Here is a 23953-nt window from a genome sequence, read left to right as displayed (position 1 = left end):
TTTTGTTCAACACATTCAAAACATTAAGCTTGTGCAGTGATTGGAGCTTTAAGTTTCAAGGTCTAAAGTAAAATGAGAGGATAAATGTTATCATTTTAACCCATAAAGACCCGATGTTACATCTGGGGTAGTTCTCATATGAATTTTTCGCTAGATTTCTCTCTTCTTAAATGATTTATCACCATTTATTATATTATCCTCTATATTTTACATTTTTTGAGTGACAATCATGTATTTTCATGTATTTAATTCACTGACCGTATAGATGTTCATGAAAGTTCAGATTAAAGTTGGTGGTTATTATTGTATTAAAAAACAGAGAAAACTGATGAAAAAGTAATTTTTTAGGTAAAGATACTAGCATATCTGTACCTGAGCATAAAACTAAGTATCTCCATCCACTGTCATTCATCAAACTCTATGGTGAATCAACGTTGTTGAAAATGACTGTGTTTCCACGTTCACTATGGAGCATCTGAACATCCAAATGGGTCATATCTGATGACCATGAAAAGATGACAAACTGCATTTTACACCAATTATTTATATGTTTTGAAAGCTTTAATGGTTCTGAAGTTATTAAACATTTTAGATCAGTAGATGATTTTGGTCGCCAGTTGCTGTTTGGGTCTTTATAGGTTAAGCATGTTTCAAGGATTGGTGCCACATAAATTTGAATCTAACCCATGATTTACTGTGGTTCGTGCAGCCTCACCTTCATGGTAAGATGACTATATCAGTGTATTTTTCATCTGTATCCAACCATTTGTCTGTAATGTACATTTTGTGCTCAGCTGCTGAACGTGGATCTCAGCCCCAATATGAAGCAGTACGTGGGTTTGTTGGAACTGATCTGCTCATCATCTCCCATACCAACTGCTGAAGTACGGCAGGATGCATCTGTGTTGTATGCCAGACTCGGTAAGGATGTCTACGATGCCAATGTTTTGTTTCTGGGGGTTGTTTTGTATTTATTTCTTTCGTCTGTATGTCCCATCTGTCTGCGACTCATTTCTATCAGTAACTGTGGAGTCTTCCTTTAGATGATTCTTGTATTATGCACCAGCTCTGTTTCCAGACTTTAAATATTACGATGTATCTCTAACAGCTCACAAGTGTAAAATCCAAATACCTGCAGACCAGGAAAGCATGTCTCAGCCCAAGCTCAATCCAAGTTACTGCTCTACTTTGAAAGGTAAGGAACACACAACCACGCAAACACAACCTGCCTTTCATTACCCCTGCATTCTCTCTGTGTCTTTATTTCTGTTTCTGTACTCAAGCCGTTTACTGTAAACAAACTTCACCCACCTCCTGTCAGTGTGGCACATGTTTTTAAAAGCAACTGGGAAGAATTTTCTGCGGCAGTCTAGAATTATTGTGCACTAGAGACTAAAGAGAAGTCACAGAACTGCATGTAACATCTGCAATAGCAGTGCTCAGAGCTGTAGCAACAGTAGAGTAAATTATGTCAACTGTTCAAAAAAGACCCTGTGAAACCTTGTGAGATAGGTATATATATATATATATATATATATATATATATATATATATATATATATATATATACATACTTATTTATTTATTTATTTATTTATGGGTGCTTCTATGAAACTGGTCCCTAAAATCAGGACAGAGAGAATAAAAATTCAAACATGTTAATGTTATGAAGTAAGTTTGGAAGCACTTTGGGTCTATTTTAAAAATAAATATTAACTGAGACAAAAGAGAAATTATTTTTCAGATAAAACACATTTTTATATTATTTTTTATAAAAAAATCTGCATGTAACGGTAAAAAGGACAAAAAAATTATGCGCTACTATTTTTTTCGAATTTCTTTTTATTCTCTCACAGGTACATTTTGAGAATCAAACTACTTATGCAAGGCAGAGTGTTTCACAAAAATGGTCGGTGTTGCAAAATCACTTGCAATTTATTCATGCGTAAATGGGCAGGTTCTGTGTGTAACGCCAGTGGCCATGATGGGTTATGCGAGAAACCTGGAATGAGACTGCCGGTTCATGAAAAACACACGTCTGGGTTAGAAAAACCACTAGGATCGTCAAATTTAACACAGTGTATTTATTTATAGCGGTATATAAGACCATTTCAAGCCATGTTTTCAAGAAAAAATGCACTGACACTTAGGTAGCTTTTCCTGTCCCAGTTTTGGTTCTATTTTTGGCCCCAATATTTTACTAAAAATTCATTAATTTTGGGATGGCTTATAGCAAGAGTAGAAATTTTTTTTCAGTTATCTGAGGTCATCCTTAGGTACATCCTGGGGGGGGTCTAAATTTCTCCTTTATTTTTGGGCCTGAAAAACTGGCAAAGTGCCTAGTACCAAAATGAACCCAGTTTCATAGAAGCATCCACATGTCTATGTGGAGGATTGTTTCAGATGATTCTAAAAGGGCCCTAAAATTGCATATGTACCAGGAGCTGAGGCATAACATTTTAGTCAAATACACAACCAAGAGTGATCAGGTTGTTCTTTTGGCATATGTGAGTAAGTTTGTTCACAAATATTTTTGGACACAGACCAACTTTATCATACTTTATTGATTTTCTGGTTTTATTACAGTGATTTTTGCTTTTTCAAACCATCACTTGACTAAATTTGTTGATGTCTACTATCTTCCTGAATTCAGGAATTATTCATAACAGTAGGTTGTACAAGGTTGTATTTTTAGACACAGAGCATATAAATAGAAATATGAATAATGGATATAATAATATAATGTATAAAACAAATACCGAATTATACAAAGCCATTTTATTCTTTGGAACCCTAAATCATTTATAATGGGGGGAAAAAAACTAAGCTAATTTCCATCCTAGTTCTACTTCATCTAATCATGGTTTTCAGCTAGTTATAGTCTTTTGTTTGTTTGTTATAATAACCCTGTTGTCGTCTTAATTTTGCAATCAGTTACAATAGCAAAAAAAAACACTTAACGCTGTCCTCTATCCTGTTGACAGGTATGGTGTCCGATAAACGGGTTTTCCCCACCAAGGACAACAACTGGGTGACTCTGGCTCGCAAGCCCATGATCGCTGACAGCAAAGAACTGGAGAAGATCTTTAAAACTCACAAGGAGGTCTGCCTCCTCGACCTGCCATCAGCAGAGAAGAAAACTGCCCCAAGGACCAAGACCGGTACACTTCCGATATATTACTACCACGCACTTTCAATGTTGAAATTATTATCCTTACTTTTCCTACTTATTTATATGTAGAGTCCATTTATCCCAAGAGTTAATAAAGTTCATCGTAATCTGGGAGAGTTTAAGATTGTGTTGTATCATTGTTTTGTCAGGTCAGTCAACATCAGGAGAGCGACCTGCCTTCAGAGAGGAGGACCGGGATTTGTTTTTAGAGATCTGTGGTATCCAACATTTGTCCGACTGTGTCAAAACTGAGCCCCAGACTGAGAACTTTAGGCCTTGTGTGGCTATGCAGGCCATGGTGCGCTCTGTGGTCCCCTACATCCAACGATTCCTCTACCACCATGAGGACATTGGTGATCTCTATTCAGAACTAATTGACAATAACATTGCAGAGAAAGTCAAGCAACTCCACTTTGGACAGGTCAGAAAATCATCATGTTGGTTGTTTTCTTTTACACTATATCATACAAGCTCAAATAACGCGTGATACACCTATTGATTGGTCTTAAATATATAGATTCTTCTTTGTTATTATGTAACAAACCTCAGTACAGGCAGAGAGCGATGGGGATTATTTCAAAGGAACGCAAACCACAAGCACAATGTAATCTGACGCCTGATCAAGTGTCTGAGATACTGTCCTTCTACGTGCAGGTCGGTAAGCTGTACATTCGCTACCAGCTGGACGTGGCGGATGGCGAAGACGCTGTGGTGGAGGTGCAGGATGTCATCTGTCTGCTGAAGGACAATAAGGAGCTCTACATCCAGAAGGATCATCTCTCAGCCAAACTGGACATCTGCAGGTTTGTGTGCAACGGAAACCGATCCAACAGTCCCTTTGTCATCAGATGGATTCCTAATTGTCTGCAGACAGTGTTCCGATACTTCAGCAAACTTAAACAGAGAATATAAGCTTCACAATGCCTCGCTTCACCTTTAAACAATGTGACACAAACACATTTCTCTACTGATCACATGTTTATTGACATTAAGATCAATGGTCACATGGATTATGTTTCCCCTTAAGTCGATCAAGACACTGATATTTACACAGAGAGGACATTTTACCATGATGTTTGGAAAATAATAATATAATCTTAACTACTTAATGTAACAAATGCTTCAGGACTGTGGAGATTTACAGCATAACCAGGGAGCGTAACAAGATATTACAGCCTCTGTTATGGGTTTCTGGTAAATGACTCACACATCAAGACTGGCGTTTCTAAAAGTTCTACATAATAAATCTTTTGATGTGTTACTGTGCCAGCTGGGAAAACGCCACAAATCATTAGACTGAAGTGAACGGTGTTAAATGTAACATTACACAGCAACAGCCTGATGAGAATAAAGTGATGAAACCAATTTGATACTCACTCCTCTATGGGTCCGATCAAGCAAAAGTGAACATCAACATGAAAAAGTAAATTTGCGCACATCATTTATCAAGTGGGCTCAATTTTTAGCTCAAGGTCTCTATTTTATGGAACTGTTATCTGTTTTAAAATACCACTTACACAGTACAAGAGAAGTACCAAACCTTCTGCTAGGCTGCATTAAATTAGCAAAAAGACATGCAAAAGTCTGTCTATTACTTTGAGAAATTGCAATTCTGAATGATGAAGTTTGCGAATTCATACACTCACATTTAAAAAGACTATCTGTGAACTGTTACAGAGAAATTACTCTTATTTGTAATATACCTATATCAGTATGGACCACCACAAGTTGTAAATAACACAATGTTAGTATTAAATAAAGCATTGTGATTATATCTGGCTTGTTTTAAAAAATAAGTCAACATTTTGGGTGATGCATGCAATGGTAAAGAGTCGTCCACGTGTTACCACATTCTCATGTCAAGACTTTTCAATATTTTACTCCAAAATTTATTTTCAGCATAGTTGAACATAATATCTAAAAGGTTCTGTCCTACTTGATATCAATATCTGTTGAGAAGCGCATGTTTTGAATGCTTGCGTAAAGCTTAAAAATGTATGTCCATTTCAAGTTCATGTGTTACCAAACAGTAATTTGACATTTTTCACCTACAAATTTGATCTCCCCAAATTTGTTTCACATATTGGTAAAGTGCTCATAAATACCTATTACATGACAGAGACTGTTAAACACGAAATGTGTCTGATCGGACCTGTATGTGTCTTAGTACAACTGTTCTTCTGCCTTTCTTTTGATGCTGTTTGTGTTTCTGTTACAGGGAGCTGGTGAAACTGTTCTGCACAGAGAGCAGCCACAGAAAAGAGCTGATGCATTTCCTCAGTGGCCTGATAACCTCGCTCAGTGTAAGTGAGATATGACCTCTTCGGGCATTGATTACTAATCCATATCCAAGGAAGAGTCTTCGCTAGCTCATGTCATTCTCTTTTTATCACACACATATACACATAGCGCCGTTACTGCCGAGCTGACTGTAGTAGAACTAACGCGTCCCCGGAGGGAGTCACGTTTACATTACACGGCAGCTTACATTTTCTGTACGATGTGTAGAGCAGGGCAGCAGCAGAGTGGAGACTGTTAAAAGGTTAACAAGGCTCGCGTCACTTCTTTGATCCTTCTTTTTGGGTCTCATATTTTGTGTGGTTTTGTGTTTGTAGCAGAACTGGGCTGCTTTATATAACCGATCCACAAATCTAGAAAAGAAGCCGAACATTTGATGTAACTAATTAAAATCTATGTGTGGATTTGCCAAAGTAAATAAAATAGAATTTTTAACTTTTTGATTATGGTATTAATGATGGGATTTCAAATCACACCAAGACCCGTAATATCTGTTTAATTCAGTGTAGATATCAGAGGCTTAAGGGAAGTTGTGTTGAGATATGCCTCTTCACTTATTCTATCCAGTTATGAGTTTAGCTCTTAGGCTACATCATTAAAGGGAACAGCTCAAACTATTAGTTGTAGAACACCCTAATTAGGCCATCAACATTGCAATGAGAGATTTCTAAAGTAACAAGGTCTGGAATGTATTTAACTTTCTCTGTTGACAAGAGAATCTCAAAGGAGAAACCAGAAATGTTCTCCGCTCTGGTTTCCTTTGGTAAATAAGGACTTAAGACACTCCACAGAAAAGGATTTCATGAAACTAAAAACCCGTGTCTGTGAGAAGGAAGTCATGTTTTTCTAAAAGGAAAAGTAATCTTGTCAAATATGTTTCTCATTAGAAAACTAATCTCATTTCAAGATAAACTAACAGAGAGAATCCAACGAGACAAGCTAAAATAATGGTTTGCATAAAATCTCAGCAGTGGGACAAGATTGCTTTCCTTATTGGAAGAATCCACATGCACAACTTCTCGTTAACTGTTTTTATTTCTTACAATAATCACATCTTGCTTAAATTTTTGCTTCCCTTTCTAAGTGGTTTATTTTTTAAGTATCTGGACTTTATTCTCACTTCATTAGCAGATTTTTTTTTTTTTTTGCTCAGTGCTCATGATTGTTTTTTCTATTTAAGAAAATATTTTAGGTCTTTGTAGTAGGGCTGTTTTTGCAGCACAAAAAACTACTAATGAACGACTGACTATGTAAATTATGAGTTAGTAAAATGAATACAATGATGAGTGAACACACCGATAATGTCGCTACAGTTATTAAGTCTCAGCAAATGCTTGTACAGGACCAAGCAGCTCTGACCAGATACTTGCGAAAGGAGGACATCAAGGAGCTGCCGAGTGACGAGGAGCAGTGGGAAGTTCCCGAGCCTCCAAAACAAGACTGCAGCCTGGAAAGAGGTATGTTGGACACTCATAACCCCAAAAACACATAAAAAAATTGAAATTTGTCAAAATTTGTGTACTGCAAAAGTAAGTATACTTTGTGTACAGCATAACCTATGTGCACGTAGTAATGGAAATACTAGATTTCAGACAAAGATGACATCCTCAGTGATTACTTTTTTGTTTCCTAACAGGATGTTGTATTTCATTTTTTAAAACAATGTCAACAACGAAAACAATTGAACATATCCACATATGAATAAAATGGAACAGACTTTATGGCACTTAAAGTATAGAGATGCACATCTATGTTAATATGTAAACAATAAATAATGTTAATTCTATTCTGTATTTATATGAATATCAAAATTTTCATTTTTCGCTTGTATTTCATTTCTCACTTTTTCACTGTGGTTTTTTCTACCCGTCTTTTTCTCTGCACTTGCTTGTTGCTGCTGTTAACTGTTAGATTTCCCCATGGTGGGATAAATAAAGTCTTATCTTATCTTATCTTATCTTATCTTATCAGTTATAGTATGTACTTCCTCTATAGTGTGTGTCCTGTTATCCCGCTTAACAAGTAACAAGCAAGTAGCAATCCATCAATGCTCTATTAACTACAATACAAGCTTGTATTGGTGTCTCACCGCCCTTGTCCACTTTACTCTTAACACATGAATTAGAAAAATCTATATGGGCAGCTCAGTTCAATGTGTGACACGGTTGAATATAAAACATGAGGTTGTAGCTCAGTGTTTTAACTGTAGCCTGAGATGAATCCTAACGACTCTCGACGCCGCTTCTTCTGCGTCTCTGTGCGACTTCTTACAGCTGCAGTTTCTCCAATTCTCTCTGTGACACTTGCCCCCGTTCCCATTACCATTTCATAACATTCACAAGTGTTCTTTTCCTCAGTGTCAGCCCTACACAAACACACTCTCGATGTGCGCACACACACACGCACAGAGATAACTAGTGTGTTTCGTGCATATGCTAATCCCGGTTTGTTCACTGTTGTGTGTGGCGACATAAAAGAGCAGCTGTTGCCAAGGCTCAAAGAGTGAGAGAAGCAGATCCTTCACTGCAGCAAAGAGCAGCCTCTCTCACACACACACATACACACACAAATCTGCAAGGACTAATATGAACACAAGTGATTTTTATTACAAAATTAGTAAATAGAATAAAAGGCTTAGATGTCATAGGTTTTATTCTCTCTCTGTCATTCTGTTTTGGTTCTATTGTTGCACACTAGTGCTGTCTAGGAGTTACTCGCAGCCCTCAGAGGAGACACCTCGGCCTGTACAAGAAGACGAAGAGCAGACACTGGTTTGTTGGCCTCCACGAGCATCTATAATGAACACAGGAGGAAGCCGCAAAGGTACATCACACAGAATAACGGACTAGACAGTTGTTTTGAGATTCTAAATTCACTGTAAAGCTAGAGTACAGTTTCTATGTGCCAGCAGGTCAGGCTGATGGAGGCGTCGTAGAGGCCGTCAATAAGATGTGGCCGCCTCCTGCAGGACCTAAAGACAGGGATCCGCAAAAGGAGCCCAGAGACAGCGTCAGTAATGTCACTCCCAGCAGCAGCTACAATGAGATGAGCCACAACAGACCCACAGAGCAGCCGAGTCTTCAGAGAACTCAGAGTCATCCGGGCCCGCCAATCGCCGCCGCCGCTGTGACGACGAACATACCCCGACCTCCAGGTTACATATTAAAAATAATACCAATTTGAGTTTACAGGTCGAATTTGTAAGGTTTAGTTTGAGAATTTAACTAGATCCAAATTTGATCTCAAAGTTGTGGTGTTGCTGAAGCCACGCTGAATGCTTTATAATAGCAATAAAAAAGAAGAAGAATCTTTATTTTGTCAGTAGGTTCACACGCAGAAACATGCACATGCACCACACCGAAATTTAGCTTCTGCCTTTAACCCATCACTAGATTATGCACGCATCACACACTGCATACTAGGAGCAGTGGGCAAATGAGGGGTTAAGTGCCTTGCTCAAGGGCACATTAATCCAGGGAATCTAACCGGCAACATATCAGTCACAAGCCGACTCTCCTGCCATCTAGGCCACGGCTACCCTTTGTGGCAGAGAAACGAAGCCCTGAAGCCACTAGATTCTCATGACAAGAACAGTAATCGTACTTCACAGAACATCAGAGTTGCTGTCTTGATCTGTTTGTTCATGTTATTGTGACCTTGGTGTTTTAACAGTTTACCTCTGATCAAAAGTAACATACAAACAGACTAACATCCTAGCAACATTAGCACATCTCTCAGTGTATCAGCTGAAGAACAAATAAATAATAATTACAGCCACAGTCACAAACTAATTACAGCAGAACAGTATAGTATCATGGATGTATTATTCCTCTGAATACATCCATGATACCATCTTCTTCATCTCATGTTGTAATAAAGGCAGACTAAATGCAACAATGACTCACTACTCACTCTAGTGTTACGAAGGGGTATAACAACACATTAATAAGTACCATCTTTGGCATACTAAAACTATTACTTCTTCTTTCTCTGATTATTTTAAGTAGAACTATTGCAAATAGGTCTTTCCTCCTTTTTTCTTGTGTGTGTGTTTTTGTTTTTTTTTTATATTTGTAACATTATTACCGGTTTATATTACCAATGAATGGGAAGCTGTTATGAATGTGAAATAAGTCTTGAATTCATTAATAATGGCCTCAAAAGATCTTTACAAGTATTAGGTTTAATTAGAAACCTTTTTAAACCTTGAATAAACACTTAAAATCATTTATGATGTTATATGTATATATATTGTCCTTCGTGCTGCTTGTGCCTGTGTCAGGGAGAATAGTAGCAGACAGCAGTACAAGAATAGATTTTGTCTGTTGTCTTAAGAGATTTTCTTGAGTCAAAGGGTGCTGTGATTCCATGTTTTTCACACCTAAACTGAGTATCTCCTGTGCAGTACGTCCTGTCTTCAAAGTTTCCATTGGTTGTTTGTCTGTTACCGGTAGAGCGCAGTCAGCACATCGAGCCTGATGAGTGTGTGACAGCAGAGACAGGAGAAAAGAGCGCCGCAGCTTCCAAAATGACACCGACTCCCCCATCTGAACAGCCTGCCCAGACCGTCGGCGAGCAGCCAGCTCCAAACAGCCTGTAGGCTTCTCTCCTTATCCCAGCCAGTCTGAAATATTGATGCAGAAAACTAATGTTGATTTTCTGCGTTCGTCAATAATACAGACCTCTCTTGTTGCTCCGGCAGTGCCGTTCCAGATGCTGTCATGCTTCCCAGTACCTTCCAAGGGACTGCAGCCGCTGCAGAGACTCACCGTCCTCCTCTGAACCTTGACTTCCCCTTCTGGAACAAAGTCCAGCCCCCACAGGCCACACTGGAGGACATGGAGCTCAACTGCCAGAGACCCACCACCGTCAGTACATTCACTAAACACTAAAGTAGCATTTAGAGTTACGTTTAAACTGGTTGGTTTACTTCAGGATTCTATTCCAGCACATTAGTACAATTAATAGATTAAAAAACATACATGGAGCAAACTGGTAGTTGAATCTGTCATTGAGATAATGTTGTTCTGTATTTATTTACAGCGTTGAACAGAAGTTATTCTTCTAATGTAATGTCAAATCTCATTCCAGGTTTAGTGTTAAGTGTGGAAAAATATAAGAAATCCTCTCAGACCATACTTATGTCTCTAAGCTGATAGCGGAGAAAGTACATGAGAGACTGATCTAGTGATTTGTCTTGTATAAAGAGCTGAACTCCCACCCCTCCCACTGTGCCCCAGGGGACCTCACTTTAGAAAAAAAAATGTACATCTGTCAATTGGAAGAGACAGATATTTCCTGTTTGAATTATGTCATATACAGGACTTTCATCAATCATCAAAAAATCATTTTACAAACTAAGTCGTGATTCATGTCAAAGGTAAATTTTGTGTTAAACAGTTCAATGGACCGTGCTTATCATCGCCCATGATACACATCACCAAACCCAAAATGTTGCCTTGGAACATTTTACCCCCAATCATTGAAATCAAGGTGAAAAAGTATTAGAGGAGGTTGAAATCACTGTAGTCTGGTCAGTTTGATAGCCCTCCTTGCACAGTAGAATAAAAAAGATACAAGTAAATATATTTACAACTAATAACACTACTTGTAGTTATAGGATACATGTAGTACGGAACACAGCAGTGGCTGAGGATGAATGTGCCCAGTGCGTTTATTGTTTATTGCGCGTGCATATCAGGGTTATTATGGGTATTGCGTAATACATGCAGCATAGAAGTTTGTAAAAGATGCTAGCAGCATGGAGTATTGCAGATTTAAAAAAACAAAACAAAACACCTAACAATATAATAAACAGTGGCATTCAGTATGCAAAGAGAGACAATTACAATGATGTCAACTCTGCAACTTTTTGGTTTGTAGTCTTACTATCTCAGTAGTTTCAGTGTGATACTTCAACGTTTGTACAAATTACAACTTTCTTGACTTCCAGAAAACTTCTTGAAATCCAAAAAGGATCACAAAAATTACTTGCGTCGACCTGGGATAAAGATTTTTTCCTAAGTAATCTCCCAAGGGTCACAACCAAAAGGGACAGGACTTCACCTCTCTATTGTGTTTTGGAATTTGGATATTAAATGTTAGTGACTGAGAGTACAAATTAATAGTCAGGATATTTGTGAAGTTGTGAAAGGGTATTAGAGAATGGAGCCATGGATCTTGCAGACTCAGCAATTTCTTTTATAGTAATGGGCCAAACAAGCAAGAATTGTGGAATATTAAAAAAAAGATATTTGTTAGGTTTTGTGATGGGTAGTATTTTACTTGTGTAATTAATACAGTCAGATATGGTTCAGTGTTCTTGACAGTCATAGTGATTTCAACTGTGAATTTTAGAAGTTTTTTTATGACATCAAGGTGGAAAGTAGGAATAAATATTACAGTATTGTCAGCATACATGAAAGGATATACTGAAGAAAAAATAATAGAGAAAAGATTCTGCATTGAAGACCCGTAAAACCAGGATGAACCATTATCACAGAAGTAGATGCTGAAAATGCTTTGTAAATGTTCCGTGTGTCTGTAGGTGTTATTATCCGATGACCAGCGAGATGTGGCGGCGATCGGCGAGTGGGGCGAACAGCTGGTCAACTCCTTCCTGTGCCACTGGAGGGACAGCGACGACCCGGGACGACCCACTCAAGTTCTGTGGTGCAATCAGAGCGGGGAGAGCGGCCAGCCCTACGACTTCAAGCTCACCTACGGAGCCACCGACGGCAGACACAGGGCGGTGTACGTGGAGGTGAAGTCGACTGTCAAGAAGGAGAAGTCGTTCATCCACCTCTCCGCCAACGAGCTGGACTTTGCACTGAAAGAGAAGGAGCGTTATCACATATTCAGAGTCTACAGCGCAGGCGACGCTCAAAGCGTACGCCTGTGTCGTATTCAAAACCTTGCACAGCACCTCCACACCAAGGACCTCGCCCTCTATCTGTTTGTATAAGTACGTGGAGAGACTTTTGCACTTTTGCACTGTAAGAGAATGACAAGCCTTTCTTTTAACTGCACTGTTCTTTAGTATAAATGTGCCTATGAATACAGGTTTGTTTTGTTATTAAGTTTTTTGCTGAGAAAATTTTAAATTTGCACATTCCCTTTGTTGTCTTTCTAGTACTTTTTGGATGTTTTCAATGGATATATTTTTAATGTTTTATCCCTTTTTATTCCCTCTACCTCACCTTTACTCCAACAGTCCTTATAAATAAAACATTCTTTCACCACTTGGCAATCGGCTTATTATTCTCTACGTAAGTTTACAGACAGTTCTTGAATATCTGCAGTAATGAGATATTCTGTCATGTTAACCTTGCTGACAGATGAAATGATTATAGCTGAGGTTTAGGTTAAATCAAGTGGAAGCGGGGCTGATTGGACAGGTCCTTCTCAGGCTCCCATCATTCCTAGTAATTACACTGTCACAGTGAACGGGCTGTTCTTTGATAGTACAGGCCTCCACTCATCTTTACCCACTAACGCTAACATCTTGCTATAATTATTACTTTTAAAGGATTGCCACTTGACGTTTCAGATCGACCAGTACGACTCTAAACCACAAAAACCTGCAGTACTAATCTACCAGCTCGGATTGTCTGAAAATAAGTCATATTTTGCCTCGATTATATGAAGAAAACCTTCATAAGCAGCTTCTTACGCAGCCTCTCTCTGTGTATTTGAAGTAACATGGTAATCTTTGCAAAACAGGACACTTATTAGCCGTGTGATGAGTGTTGGTGGAGATCAAAAACAGCCTGCAGGGACAGCACCTCCCTGTTTGCATCCTGTGATGCAACCTCTCAGTAACCAGAGGCATGTTTTCTGCAAGGAATCAGTCATGGATATGGCACCAGCAAGAAGCAGAATATAAGGTATGTATGAAAAGAGGTTGTGTCTGAATAGGTTACATCAGAGGTTATTTAATGTAAAGTTGTAAATCTTAAAAGTGGGCTCTAAAGAAATAGTTGTGGGGTTTTCTCTCTCTAAAGAAATGCATTTTGTACTGTAATACAATCACCTGAGGGAAAATGGATATTATGAGGTTACATCAGCTGCATATTAAGGAGACCTTCATTCATGGAACAAAAAGGAGATGGAAAATAGGTTGTTTACTTATAAACAGATATGATTGGAACTTAGTGCATACATGGACATATAATAAATAATGGATTAATATAAATACAAACACACACTAGTATGTATTGACACACAGTGGGCCCAGTTAAAATACATACATGTTTACATATGTGCATGTGTATGATAACTTCTCTTATTAATAACATAAATGGTAAACTCACTGTTATTATTAAAGTTGAGGCTATATTGTCCAGAAATACTTCTTTCTGAATTTTCATACTATGTCATATTTTTCTATTACTTAATTTTTTTTCCAACTTTATTGAAAACATTTGAGTATACAGAACAAAAATTCCAACAAACAACAAGATGTCAAATAGGAAAAAGCATTTGAACATATAAGTTAAAAAAAAAATTCATAGATTTCAAGATACAAAGAATAATATACAAATAATAGTATAAAAAAGTAAATAAATAAAAATAATAAATCTAACAAATATAGATAAATAAATGCAACAGAGAGTTCAGTCAAAAATAAAGAATTGTTTATAAATAGCTAGGGTGTTAGAGCTTTTTTTAATTATAGACAAATTCTAAAGATTTAATATAAAATTTGAATATCAAATTCCAATAGGAAGATTTAAAAATTTGGGTGTGTTTCAGTATATTTATTTTTATGTATATGAAATTTTCCAAATAAGATGAACAAATTGAAAACAAATTCTAAATTGTGAATATCGTGTTTAAAATATAATTAAATTTTGGGATGTTATAGTTATCTTATTTTTCTATTACTTAATAAATGTCATACACCTTTAGTTTCTATTAAGAGAAAAGGAAAAGCTGATTTCAAGTAAATATACATTTTTATCACCACGTTATGAAAAATCAGGCAGACAGTATGTAAGATTTCAGCATTTCCAAATTTTACATATTATTATTTCCAAATCTAATCTCATTATTATTACAAGAATCAATGTAATAGTAGTTAGTGTAGCATTTCCAGTAGTCCCTGAATGCAGCTAAGTCTGGGGTACATGCAGATGTTCAATGAGGTATTAACTCTTTCATGCATGAAATATGAGAACCTTAGTCAATATTTTTTTCTTGAGTGATTTTATTCCTCTTTAGGCATGAAAAAAAAACATTGCAATTGATTTTTTTTTTTTTTTTTTTTTTTTGATGAATGTATTTTTCATGGAGTTACAAAAATGTCCACTCAGCTGGACATCATGTGTTTAATTTTTGAAGGAAAGGAACGTGTATTTAAAACCCATCATCAGAAAGTAAGATAAGATAAGATAAGATAAGATAAGATAAGATATACTGTATTGATCCCCAAGAGGGATATTCAAGTGTGTACAGCAGTGCAAGACAGTATGTGTCAATGCAATAGAAAAATAAAGAGATAAACATATAAACAATATAAACAAGTTTGTTAAAGTGGCTAAAGTGACAAAAAAATAGCAATAATAACAAAAATAAAGTTAAATACTGTGTGAAAACTATGATATAAAAACATTTTTAATCCTGCTAATCTGATGTTTTCTCACATTTTAACATACTCTAATAGTAGTTATTACTCACTTCATGGAGATAATATGCCAAAAAAAAAAAAGAAAAATAAAAGGTTGATTTTTAATTGATTTATACTCAAACAAGTTACTGTAGATCAGTTTTATCAAGAACGGCACAGTTACAGTAAAGGTATGAATTGCAGTGTTTGGGATGATGCATAAGTGTCTACTGTGTCGGCTGATATGGAACTAAAACAACAACACCCCTGAATTTACAATAGAACAGCTGGAGAATAACTGTCCACTGTAGTGACCACTACAGTGGCCCAGAGGTGCAACAGGCCCAAAAATGATCCACTAGCCCAAAAAATTATCCACTATAAGAGAAGAAGAGAACATCCCAAAAAAAATTATCTACTAGCCCAAAAAATTTTCCCCTATAAGAAAAAAAAGAGAAAAGCCCAAAAAATTATCCACTATAAGGAAAAAAGAGAACATCCCAAAAAAATTATCCATTAGCCCAAAAAAATTATCCACTATAAGAAAAAAAAGAGAACATCCCCAAAAAATTATCTACTGGCCCAAAAAATTATCCCCTATAAGAAAAAAAGAGAAATGCCCCAAAAAATTATCGACTATAAGAAAAAAAAAGAGAACAGCCCAAAAAATTATTTTTTGGGCAAGTGGATAGTTTTTTGGCCCGTTCTCTTTTTTTCTTATAGTGGATAATTTTTTGGGCTGTTCTCTTTTTTTTCTTATAGTGGATACTTTTTTGGGGCATTTCTCTTTTTTTCTTACAGTGGATCTATTTTTGGGCTGTTCTCTTTTTTTTTCCCATAGTGGATAATTTTTTGGGGCATTTCTCTTTTTTTCTTACAGTGGATAATTTTTTGGGCTTGTGGATAATTTTTTTGGGCATTTCTCTTTTTTTCTTACAGTGGATAATTTTTGGGCTAGTGGATATTTTTTTGGGCTGTTCTCTTTTTTTTCTTATAGTGGCTAATTTTTTTGGGCTGTTCTCTTTTTTTTCTTATAGTGGCTAATTTTTGGGGCATTTGTCTTTTTTTTCTTACAGTGGATAATTTTTTGGGTGAGTGGATAGTTTTTTGGGCATTTCTCGTTTTTTTCTTACAGTGGATAATTATTTGGGCATTTCTCTTTTTTTCTTACAGTGGATAATTTTTTGGGCTAGTGGATATTTTTTTGGGCTGTTCTCTTTTTTTTCTTAAAGGGAATAATGTTTTGGGCTAGTAGATAATTTTTTGGGCATTTCTCTTTTTTCTTACAGTGGATAATTTTTTGGGCTAGTGGATAATTTTTTGGGCTGTTCTCTCTCTCTTTTTTTTTTTTTTTTTCTTATAGTGGATCATTTTTTTGGCCTGTTGCACCTCTGGGCCACTGTAGACCACTATGCATGAAAGGGTTAAAATATAAGAGATCTTAAAAAAAATAAAATAAATAATAATAAAATAAAATGCAGTGAGAAAAAAAGTGAAATAGAGATAAAAACAAAGAGGGACAAAAATACATAAACTTAAACAAAGTAATAATTATAACTGTATTTCCTAAATAATAATGGAAGTATTTAACAACGTGTTTACCATTTCCGACAGCTCCTGAATATATCATAGTCTGTACGGAGACAGCGGCCCCCGGCGGAGCTGCGCTGCGATTGGCTGGAGCTCCTATGAGGGGAGGGCTTCTCTCCCCTCCACTCTCCCCCCTCCTCCTCCTCCTCCTCCTCACTCCTCCTCCCTACTGGAGCTCGTCTCCTCTCCTCCCCTCCTAGAGGACAGGGCGATGCGGAGACAATAGGACGCAGAGCCGGAGGAGGCTGCAGGGATGCTCGGCTCCACATCCACCGCCGCACCGCTGCTCGGAGCTTTCCCCCAGGAGGACACCCGCTCACACAGGCGCTTCTCCCCGCTCACCTGGCCTTAGTATGCGCTCCTGTCATCCCGTGTGTTTACGAGCTGCCTGGGCTGACAGGGGCGGACTCCACAGCCACCATATGGGAACCAACTGAATGGTGAGTACCTGAATAAAGCCCATATACTGGAGCTCCATCCATCCATGCATCCTCCACCTGCACCTGCACCCAGACCAAACCTCTTAATTATACACTAATTACTGTAATGACAAGAATGTTGTTGCACTGTGATCCCCCTGGACTCGATACCTGATCGATTTTGGGCCTGTTCTGTGCAGCAAAAACACTGAAAACAATGCAGTGATTGGTCGCATCTAATGCTGTGTGAGAGTCTGCTCTGCATTCTGTGGTTTTGACTGGATTTTCTGTTATTGATCTCAACACATCCTCTTGCAACACATCCTCTTGCACCCCCCCCCCCCCCCCCCCCCATATGCTTTCCCATGCATCCTCACACATTTTGCAAGGGATGCCAGGTATCTGCAGTGTGCATGTGTGTGTGTTTTTCCTGTCACTCAGCTGAGATCTGTCAGTGCAGGTCTAAGGACACAATGCACAATGACGTAGACCAGGGGTGTCAAACTCATGTTAGTTCAGGTGCCACATTCAGCCTAATATGATCTAAAGTGGGCTGGACTAGTAAAATAATACCATACCATACCAACTTTATTTATAATGCACCTTAAGAACTTTACAGCCGGCCAAAGTGCCGTACGCCAAACATAAAAGGAGGGATTAAATAAGTAAATAAGTAACAACATAATACAACCATCATAAAAACAAAGACAAATTAAAATCTGATAAAAACAGCATTTAAAAAAAAATAAATAAATAAATAATAATAATATAAGTAATAGGTTAACAACTTATAAATAATGTCAACACCAAAGTTTTCTCTATGTTTTTGAGTGAAAAAAGTAAAATTCCGTAATGAAAATGTTTACATCTATGAACTGTACTTGAACATAACATGAACAAATATGAACAATCTGACAATTCTTAAGAAAAATAAGTGCAATTTTAACAATATTATGGCTAAGTTTATCATTTATACATGTGCATCACAACTTACAGATCACAGTAGATCTACAAATACACAAAATATTTGGTAACAGGCAGAATATTGGTCAAATTCTGCATTCGTCTCTTAAGAAATTTCATTTAGTTCAGGGGCAACATTCAGCCTAATATGATCTAAAGTGGGCTGGACTAGTAAATTAATATAAATAATAGGTTAACAACTTATAAATAATATCAACACCAAAGTTTTCTCTGTTTTTGAGTGAAAAAAGTAAAATTCCATAATAAAAATGTTTACATCTATGAACTGTACTTGAACATAACATGAACAAATATGAACAATCTGACAATTCTTAAGAAAAATAAGTGCAATTTTAACAATATTACTGCTAAGTTTATCATTTATACATGTGCATCACAACTTATAGATCACAGAGGATCTACAAATACACAAAATATTTGGTAACAGGCAGAAAATTGGTACAATTCTGCATACTTCTCTTAAGACATTTCATATTGTTCATATTTGTTCAGGTTATTCGCATTTTTTGAAAATATTAACATTTTTGGGTAATTTAACTTTTTTTTTTACACTAAAACAAAGACAAAAATTAGCGTTTTTCATTTTTTACTTGTTGTTATGATTGTATTTTACTGGTCGGACCCACTTCAGATTGAATTGGCCTAAAATTATTTTCACATCCTTGCTTGTTAACATCTTCATTATAATATTTGCATTTCACAAATTCATCCGAGGAGCTGGATTAGACCCTTTGGCGGGCCGGTTTTGGCCCACGGGCCGCATGTTTGTCACCTGTGACGTAGACTATAATGTTTACATCCTGGCTTGTCTCTGTCCACACCTGCTGGGTTAGTTTACTGACATTTTCTGCACCGCTATCAAAACTCGTTTTAACACTTGCTTTATGTCTCCAGAGCCATTATGGGATAGAGTGTAGGTACGTGCTCTCATGGGTGCATGTGTTAAATCCACAGGCGCAGCTGATCAAAGTGAGCTTAAGCTCCTTGATGAAATGTAAAAGCAGACACATCAAACTCAAACGCACACACACACACACACACACACTCTGACATGATGAGTCACAGATCACAATGTAGGTCACATAGTCAGTCCAGGACACCATAATCCCCATCAAGAGCCTCTCACTGGCCACATTATTAACTTTTGGCTTCATTATATTAAAACGGGCTGAAGCTGCTTGTTCACCTGTAAACAAAATAAGCCCTTTTTTTTTTTTTATAGCGCAGCCTCAGTGACGATGCTGTTTGCATGTAGAGAGAGGAATGTCTTGGCTTCGGTGCAGGGCAGGGCCATGGAGTGGAAACATCTCACAAAATTATTAAAATCAAATTATTGAGATAAGAAGTAAGAAATGAAATTGCTCATCAGTCAACCGGACTTTTAGAACAAATTACAGTGAGATTAATACCACTTATATGTCTGGAAGCTTTAGGACACAATAATCATACTTATCTTTAATTATCAAAATCAACGACCTATTGACCTACCACTAGTATATTGTATTTTTTGATGACTAGAGTTTTCTTGTTGGAGCTGCTTATTGGACATGTGAAGTGATTTCCTTAAACAGCTGTTACTCATGCACAGTAGAATCATAATTGTTGTTATTCGGCAAATGTTACACAAGAGTTACTGTAATTGTTGACGTTTCTGGCTCCAATGAGGCCAGAACATCACCAGACTTAAAGAATTGATATTTTGCTTTTTTAAGTGGAATTATGCTTTTTAAAACATTCCCTGTGGTCTACATAAACTGTAAATGCTCTGCTTGGGTCTGAATTCTTCATTAATTCAATTCCACAGGTTCATCTTCAACCCTATTTCTGAGTAATGACACCAGAAAGGTCGTTTTGAGCGCTGGCCCTTTAAATGCAAATGAGCCACTTTAAACCCCACCCCCTCCAGGTTGTTGGCTGTGTTACTCTGTCCCATTCAACCACTTGTGTTTGTTAATACAACCAACAATTGAACATTTTCAGTAATTGGCCTGAAGTTTGGACATATTTTCAGTTTTTACTACAACCGCTGCTGCTGATAAACAATTATGTCGTACTCTGAGAAATGTTCATCTGAAGTCTTGACTTTATATGTGCAAATGTCGTGATGTAACTAGTTATAAAACGTAAAAAAATTAAGCAGGAATTGAAACGGGTTGTAGAAATTCACTCGATTTTTGCCGGAATGAATATAAAGATAGCTTTGCAGCACCTGGAGGGTTCAAATTCAAACTTTATGAACTATTAGGGTCCAAATACACAAATAAATGTACCAAACGTATTTTTCTGTATTTATTTTACTGACTGCCTAAATGTTCTTTAAGTTCAAGGTAAATTCAAAGGCTATTATTCTATCATACCAGAGAAAACTGAACTAAAAGTGGCTTTTTCAAACTAAATACATCATCAGCTGAATGTAAAAATAAGCATCTGCAACCCCCGCCATTTGTCAAACTACATGGTGAATCAATGTTGTTAAAAATGACAGTGATTCTCTGATTGTAACCTTAAGCCCAATTTACTTGACACAGTTCTCAGGTGAAAACAACAAAATATTTTAGCAGATGTGCCTTTCGTTTAGATGGCAACAGCATTTTGGCGAATTGAAAATGCAAAAAAGTGAAACCACCTTCCAGAGTGGAAATCTTAACCCATAAAAATCCAAGCAGCAACTGACGACCAAGAGCATTTACTGATTTAAAATATTTAACAACTGCTGAACCACTAATCCTATCACTCCATGTAAATAATTGGTGTAAAATGCAGTTTGTCATCTTTTCATGGTCATCAGATATGACCCATTTGGACATTCAGAGGCTCCATAGTTACCATGGAAACACCATCATCTTCTACAACATGGAGTTGGATCATTGACAATGGATGGAGACACTTGTTCTTATGTTCAGTGCTGAAAAAGTCACATTTTCTTCAGTTTGCTCTGTGTCTGATATAATAACCCTCAACTTTAAACTGAGCTTTCATGAACATCTACATGACCAGTAAATTAAATATAGAAAAATACCTGATTTTTACTGGAAAAAGACAAAATAAAAAGGATAATAATACAATAAATGGAGGTACATCACATAAGAAAGGTTAAATATATAAATTAATTTGGGAATAGGCACAAAAGTAGCACGGGGTCTTGACACTTGATCTTTGTGGCGGTGCATACTACATCAGTAAACAGGACATTTCACACACTTTTGCGTGTCCATCTGTATGCAGATTTTCCCCCCAAACTACACATTTAAACGTGGAATTAAAAGTGAGAACGCAACGCCACTTTTGCATTTTTGGTTCAGATATTTACCATCTAAACGTAGCCTTAGTAAACCCTTATAGAACTAGAATCATTTCTGACATAAGTTCCAAACAGGGATATAGCAATTACTGGTATAACGATAAACCGTGGTAAAATTGCAGACGGTTAGTATTATCGTTTAAATTCTACATATCATGATAACCGTGTTTGATTACCGCACTTTTAGGGGGAAAAATGCCTATGTAAAGCTATGCTTTTATGCCAAATAGTTGAGTATAGTTTTAAGTGATTACAATTTTGATTTTATATACCTAATATTTGGAACCAATATTCACTTTTAAAGTCTTTGAAAAGGTTCGTTAAGCATCTTTGTGTTATTTATGCAATAAATTATATAAATTTTTCAAATCGGATTTTATATTTTTTTGTGTTTTCTGGCCTTTCATATTTATATAGTAGGTTAAAGTGAAAAAAATAATAGGTAGATGATATAGATGAAGTTATGCTGAAAAAACAGATCCCAAACATGGGTATAGTAAACATTTATTTATATAGTATATAAAGGCAAAATCAAAAGTACCGAAAAACAGACAAAATAGGCTCAGACCACTAAGGGTTAATACTTGAATGTTTCTGCCAACAGAAGGTACATTGTGCCAGTTATTTTATTTATTTATTTTTTTAATAGAACTTGGTTAAATTATTTCAGTCTGTGTGTAAGTACTTTTTGAACATTTTGAGCTCAATTTCAATAATACTGCAATAATAATTATAACCGTGATAAGTTTGGTCACAATAACCGTGATATGAAATTTTCATATTGTTACATCCCTAGTCCCAAATAAAAAAAAAAAAAGAACAAAAAAATCCTCTGCGTTTTGTATTTTTTAGTGAAAATCTGGTATTGTCCCATATTTAATTTAGCTCAGAGTAAATTCAGCAGATCAAAGTGAAGAAAAAGTGACATTTTCAGCAAAATATATCATTAACTAAACATAAAAAACAGTGTCTACAACCACTGTCATTTGTCAAACTCCATGGGTTTTACTGCTGAATCACTTTTACAGAAGATAACAGTGTTTCCTCTTCACTACGGAGCATCTGAACGTCCAAATGGGTCACATCTGATGGCGGTGAACCCCTGAGAAACTGCATTTTACCTGAATTATTTAGACGTGTTAGTGTTGTTTTATTGTTGGCTTTCAGATCAGTAGATGTTCTTGGCTGCCAGTGGCTGTTTTTTAGGTATTTGAGGCTTTAAATTGAACATTGGGCTTATTTCTGTCTTATTAAAGATGTCGTAAACACAATATAGTTTTGTGTACATGTTGCTGTAGTGTAACACTGGCAAGAGACAGAACTGCTGCTGGTTTTCTGACTCATATTGCATCATTTTTAGCTTTGTTGTGACACCTGTCTGAGCTCCGACTTATGATTTATGCTGTAATTGAAATGCAGTATTAGCCGTTATATCAAGATCCAAATCCTTCTGTATTTATCCCTCACTTACAATGATAAAATATGGAAACACAAGCAAACATCATTAAAAAAAAAAAAAAAAAAGCAGTTATCAAAGGTGATTAAATACTTTAATGTGACGGATTTAAGTTATAATCCAATAATAAAATAACAAAATTAGTGATTATTATCAGCATATAAGATGGAATTTCTCCGACGGCAGTGAGTGATATTGATTTTTTGGCCTATATTTTATTAGTTATTTATTTTCATATGGTACACTATTGTTCATAAAGTTGGAATAATTTTGTGTTGTTTACACATCAGTAATCAGGTTACATACTGAAAATATCAAGAACAAATCACATTGTCACCATCATTTTATGAGAAGAGGTAAACATTTATTTTATGGGCAACAGTATAGTAGTAATAAAGGGCTGGAAAACTTAAAAACACTTACATTTACCTATTTTTGTATATAAAGGTGGGTTAAAATGACAACAAAACAAAACAAATAGAAAATAACATCGTCTAAATATCAGTTTTAACTCATAATTTGGTGATTATTGCATCCCTACATGTAGCGATCTTATAATACACTAGAAATAAACACACATATCACATATATTATAGCTATTGTGGGTTATTTCATTAGCAACCAGTTTGATTGCGATATAAAAACTCATCAACCTTGATGCATTGAGGTCATATTAAATACAAACAGTTGCAATAACTTTAGTTTTTTTTGCTGATTCTAGAAATACCTTTAAATTTGTTTTGACTAATTATCAGAATAAATGTTTCCTACAGTGGTTTAGTTATAGAGCATCCCTTTAAATACAAAAATATGTCATTGTTTATTAGCTAGGGATGATTTCAGACCATAAACAATTAATTTTATGTAAAGTCAGAAGTTTTTACATGTAATCCTGTACAGGTTACTGAAAATGTTATTGATTAGATTTGTTTTTTCCGACTACATTTGCATCAGTGGTGCAGTAATATTTGAGTCCTTTTCTGATTTCAGAAGGAAAACTCTGAATTTCCGTAGCTGAAAGGCGTCCATGATGAGCCTCCTTGGCGTGATCAGCTTGTCGCAGCCAGGCGTGGCAGCTTTAGGATGCCAAGGGTATTGATTTTGGTTTTGCAAATTCTGACAAGAC

General features: G+C 36.4%; 2 protein-coding genes across 3 annotated transcripts in view; both read left to right on the top strand.

Annotated features, from left to right (window-relative positions):
• LOC115410762 (protein NO VEIN) overlaps positions 1-12719 on the top strand; it is a 42154-nt gene extending 29435 nt beyond the window's left edge. Inside the window, exons 37-48 of one of the 2 annotated variants that reach the window (XM_030122545.1) lie at positions 795-921; positions 1109-1195; positions 2985-3161; positions 3322-3593; positions 3827-3975; positions 5391-5475; positions 6813-6927; positions 8168-8293; positions 8382-8624; positions 9925-10066; positions 10170-10338; positions 12018-12719. In XM_030122545.1, the coding sequence (XP_029978405.1) occupies positions 795-921; positions 1109-1195; positions 2985-3161; positions 3322-3593; positions 3827-3975; positions 5391-5475; positions 6813-6927; positions 8168-8293; positions 8382-8624; positions 9925-10066; positions 10170-10338; positions 12018-12434 (2109 nt within the window). In that variant the 3' untranslated portion in view covers positions 12435-12719. Of the gene's footprint in view, positions 1-794; positions 922-1108; positions 1196-2984; positions 3162-3321; positions 3594-3826; positions 3976-5390; positions 5476-6812; positions 6928-8167; positions 8294-8378; positions 8625-9924; positions 10067-10169; positions 10339-12017 lie in introns of both variants that reach the window. The other variant, XM_030122544.1, reaches the window with a different exon arrangement.
• Positions 12720-16858: 4139 nt separating this feature from the next.
• Positions 16859-23953, top strand: part of bsk146 (brain specific kinase 146) — a 39715-nt gene continuing 32620 nt past the window's right edge. Inside the window, exon 1 of the mRNA XM_030122546.1 lies at positions 16859-17107. The gene's annotated coding sequence lies outside the window, so the exon portion shown is untranslated. The remainder of the gene's footprint in view (positions 17108-23953) is intronic.

This window comes from Sphaeramia orbicularis, chromosome 19 (assembly GCF_902148855.1).
Source record: "Sphaeramia orbicularis chromosome 19, fSphaOr1.1, whole genome shotgun sequence".
NCBI classification, from domain to species: Eukaryota; Metazoa; Chordata; class Actinopteri; order Kurtiformes; family Apogonidae; genus Sphaeramia; species Sphaeramia orbicularis.
The sequence above is the reverse complement of the archived record's forward strand: the minus strand, read 5'-3'. Positions and strand labels throughout refer to the sequence as shown.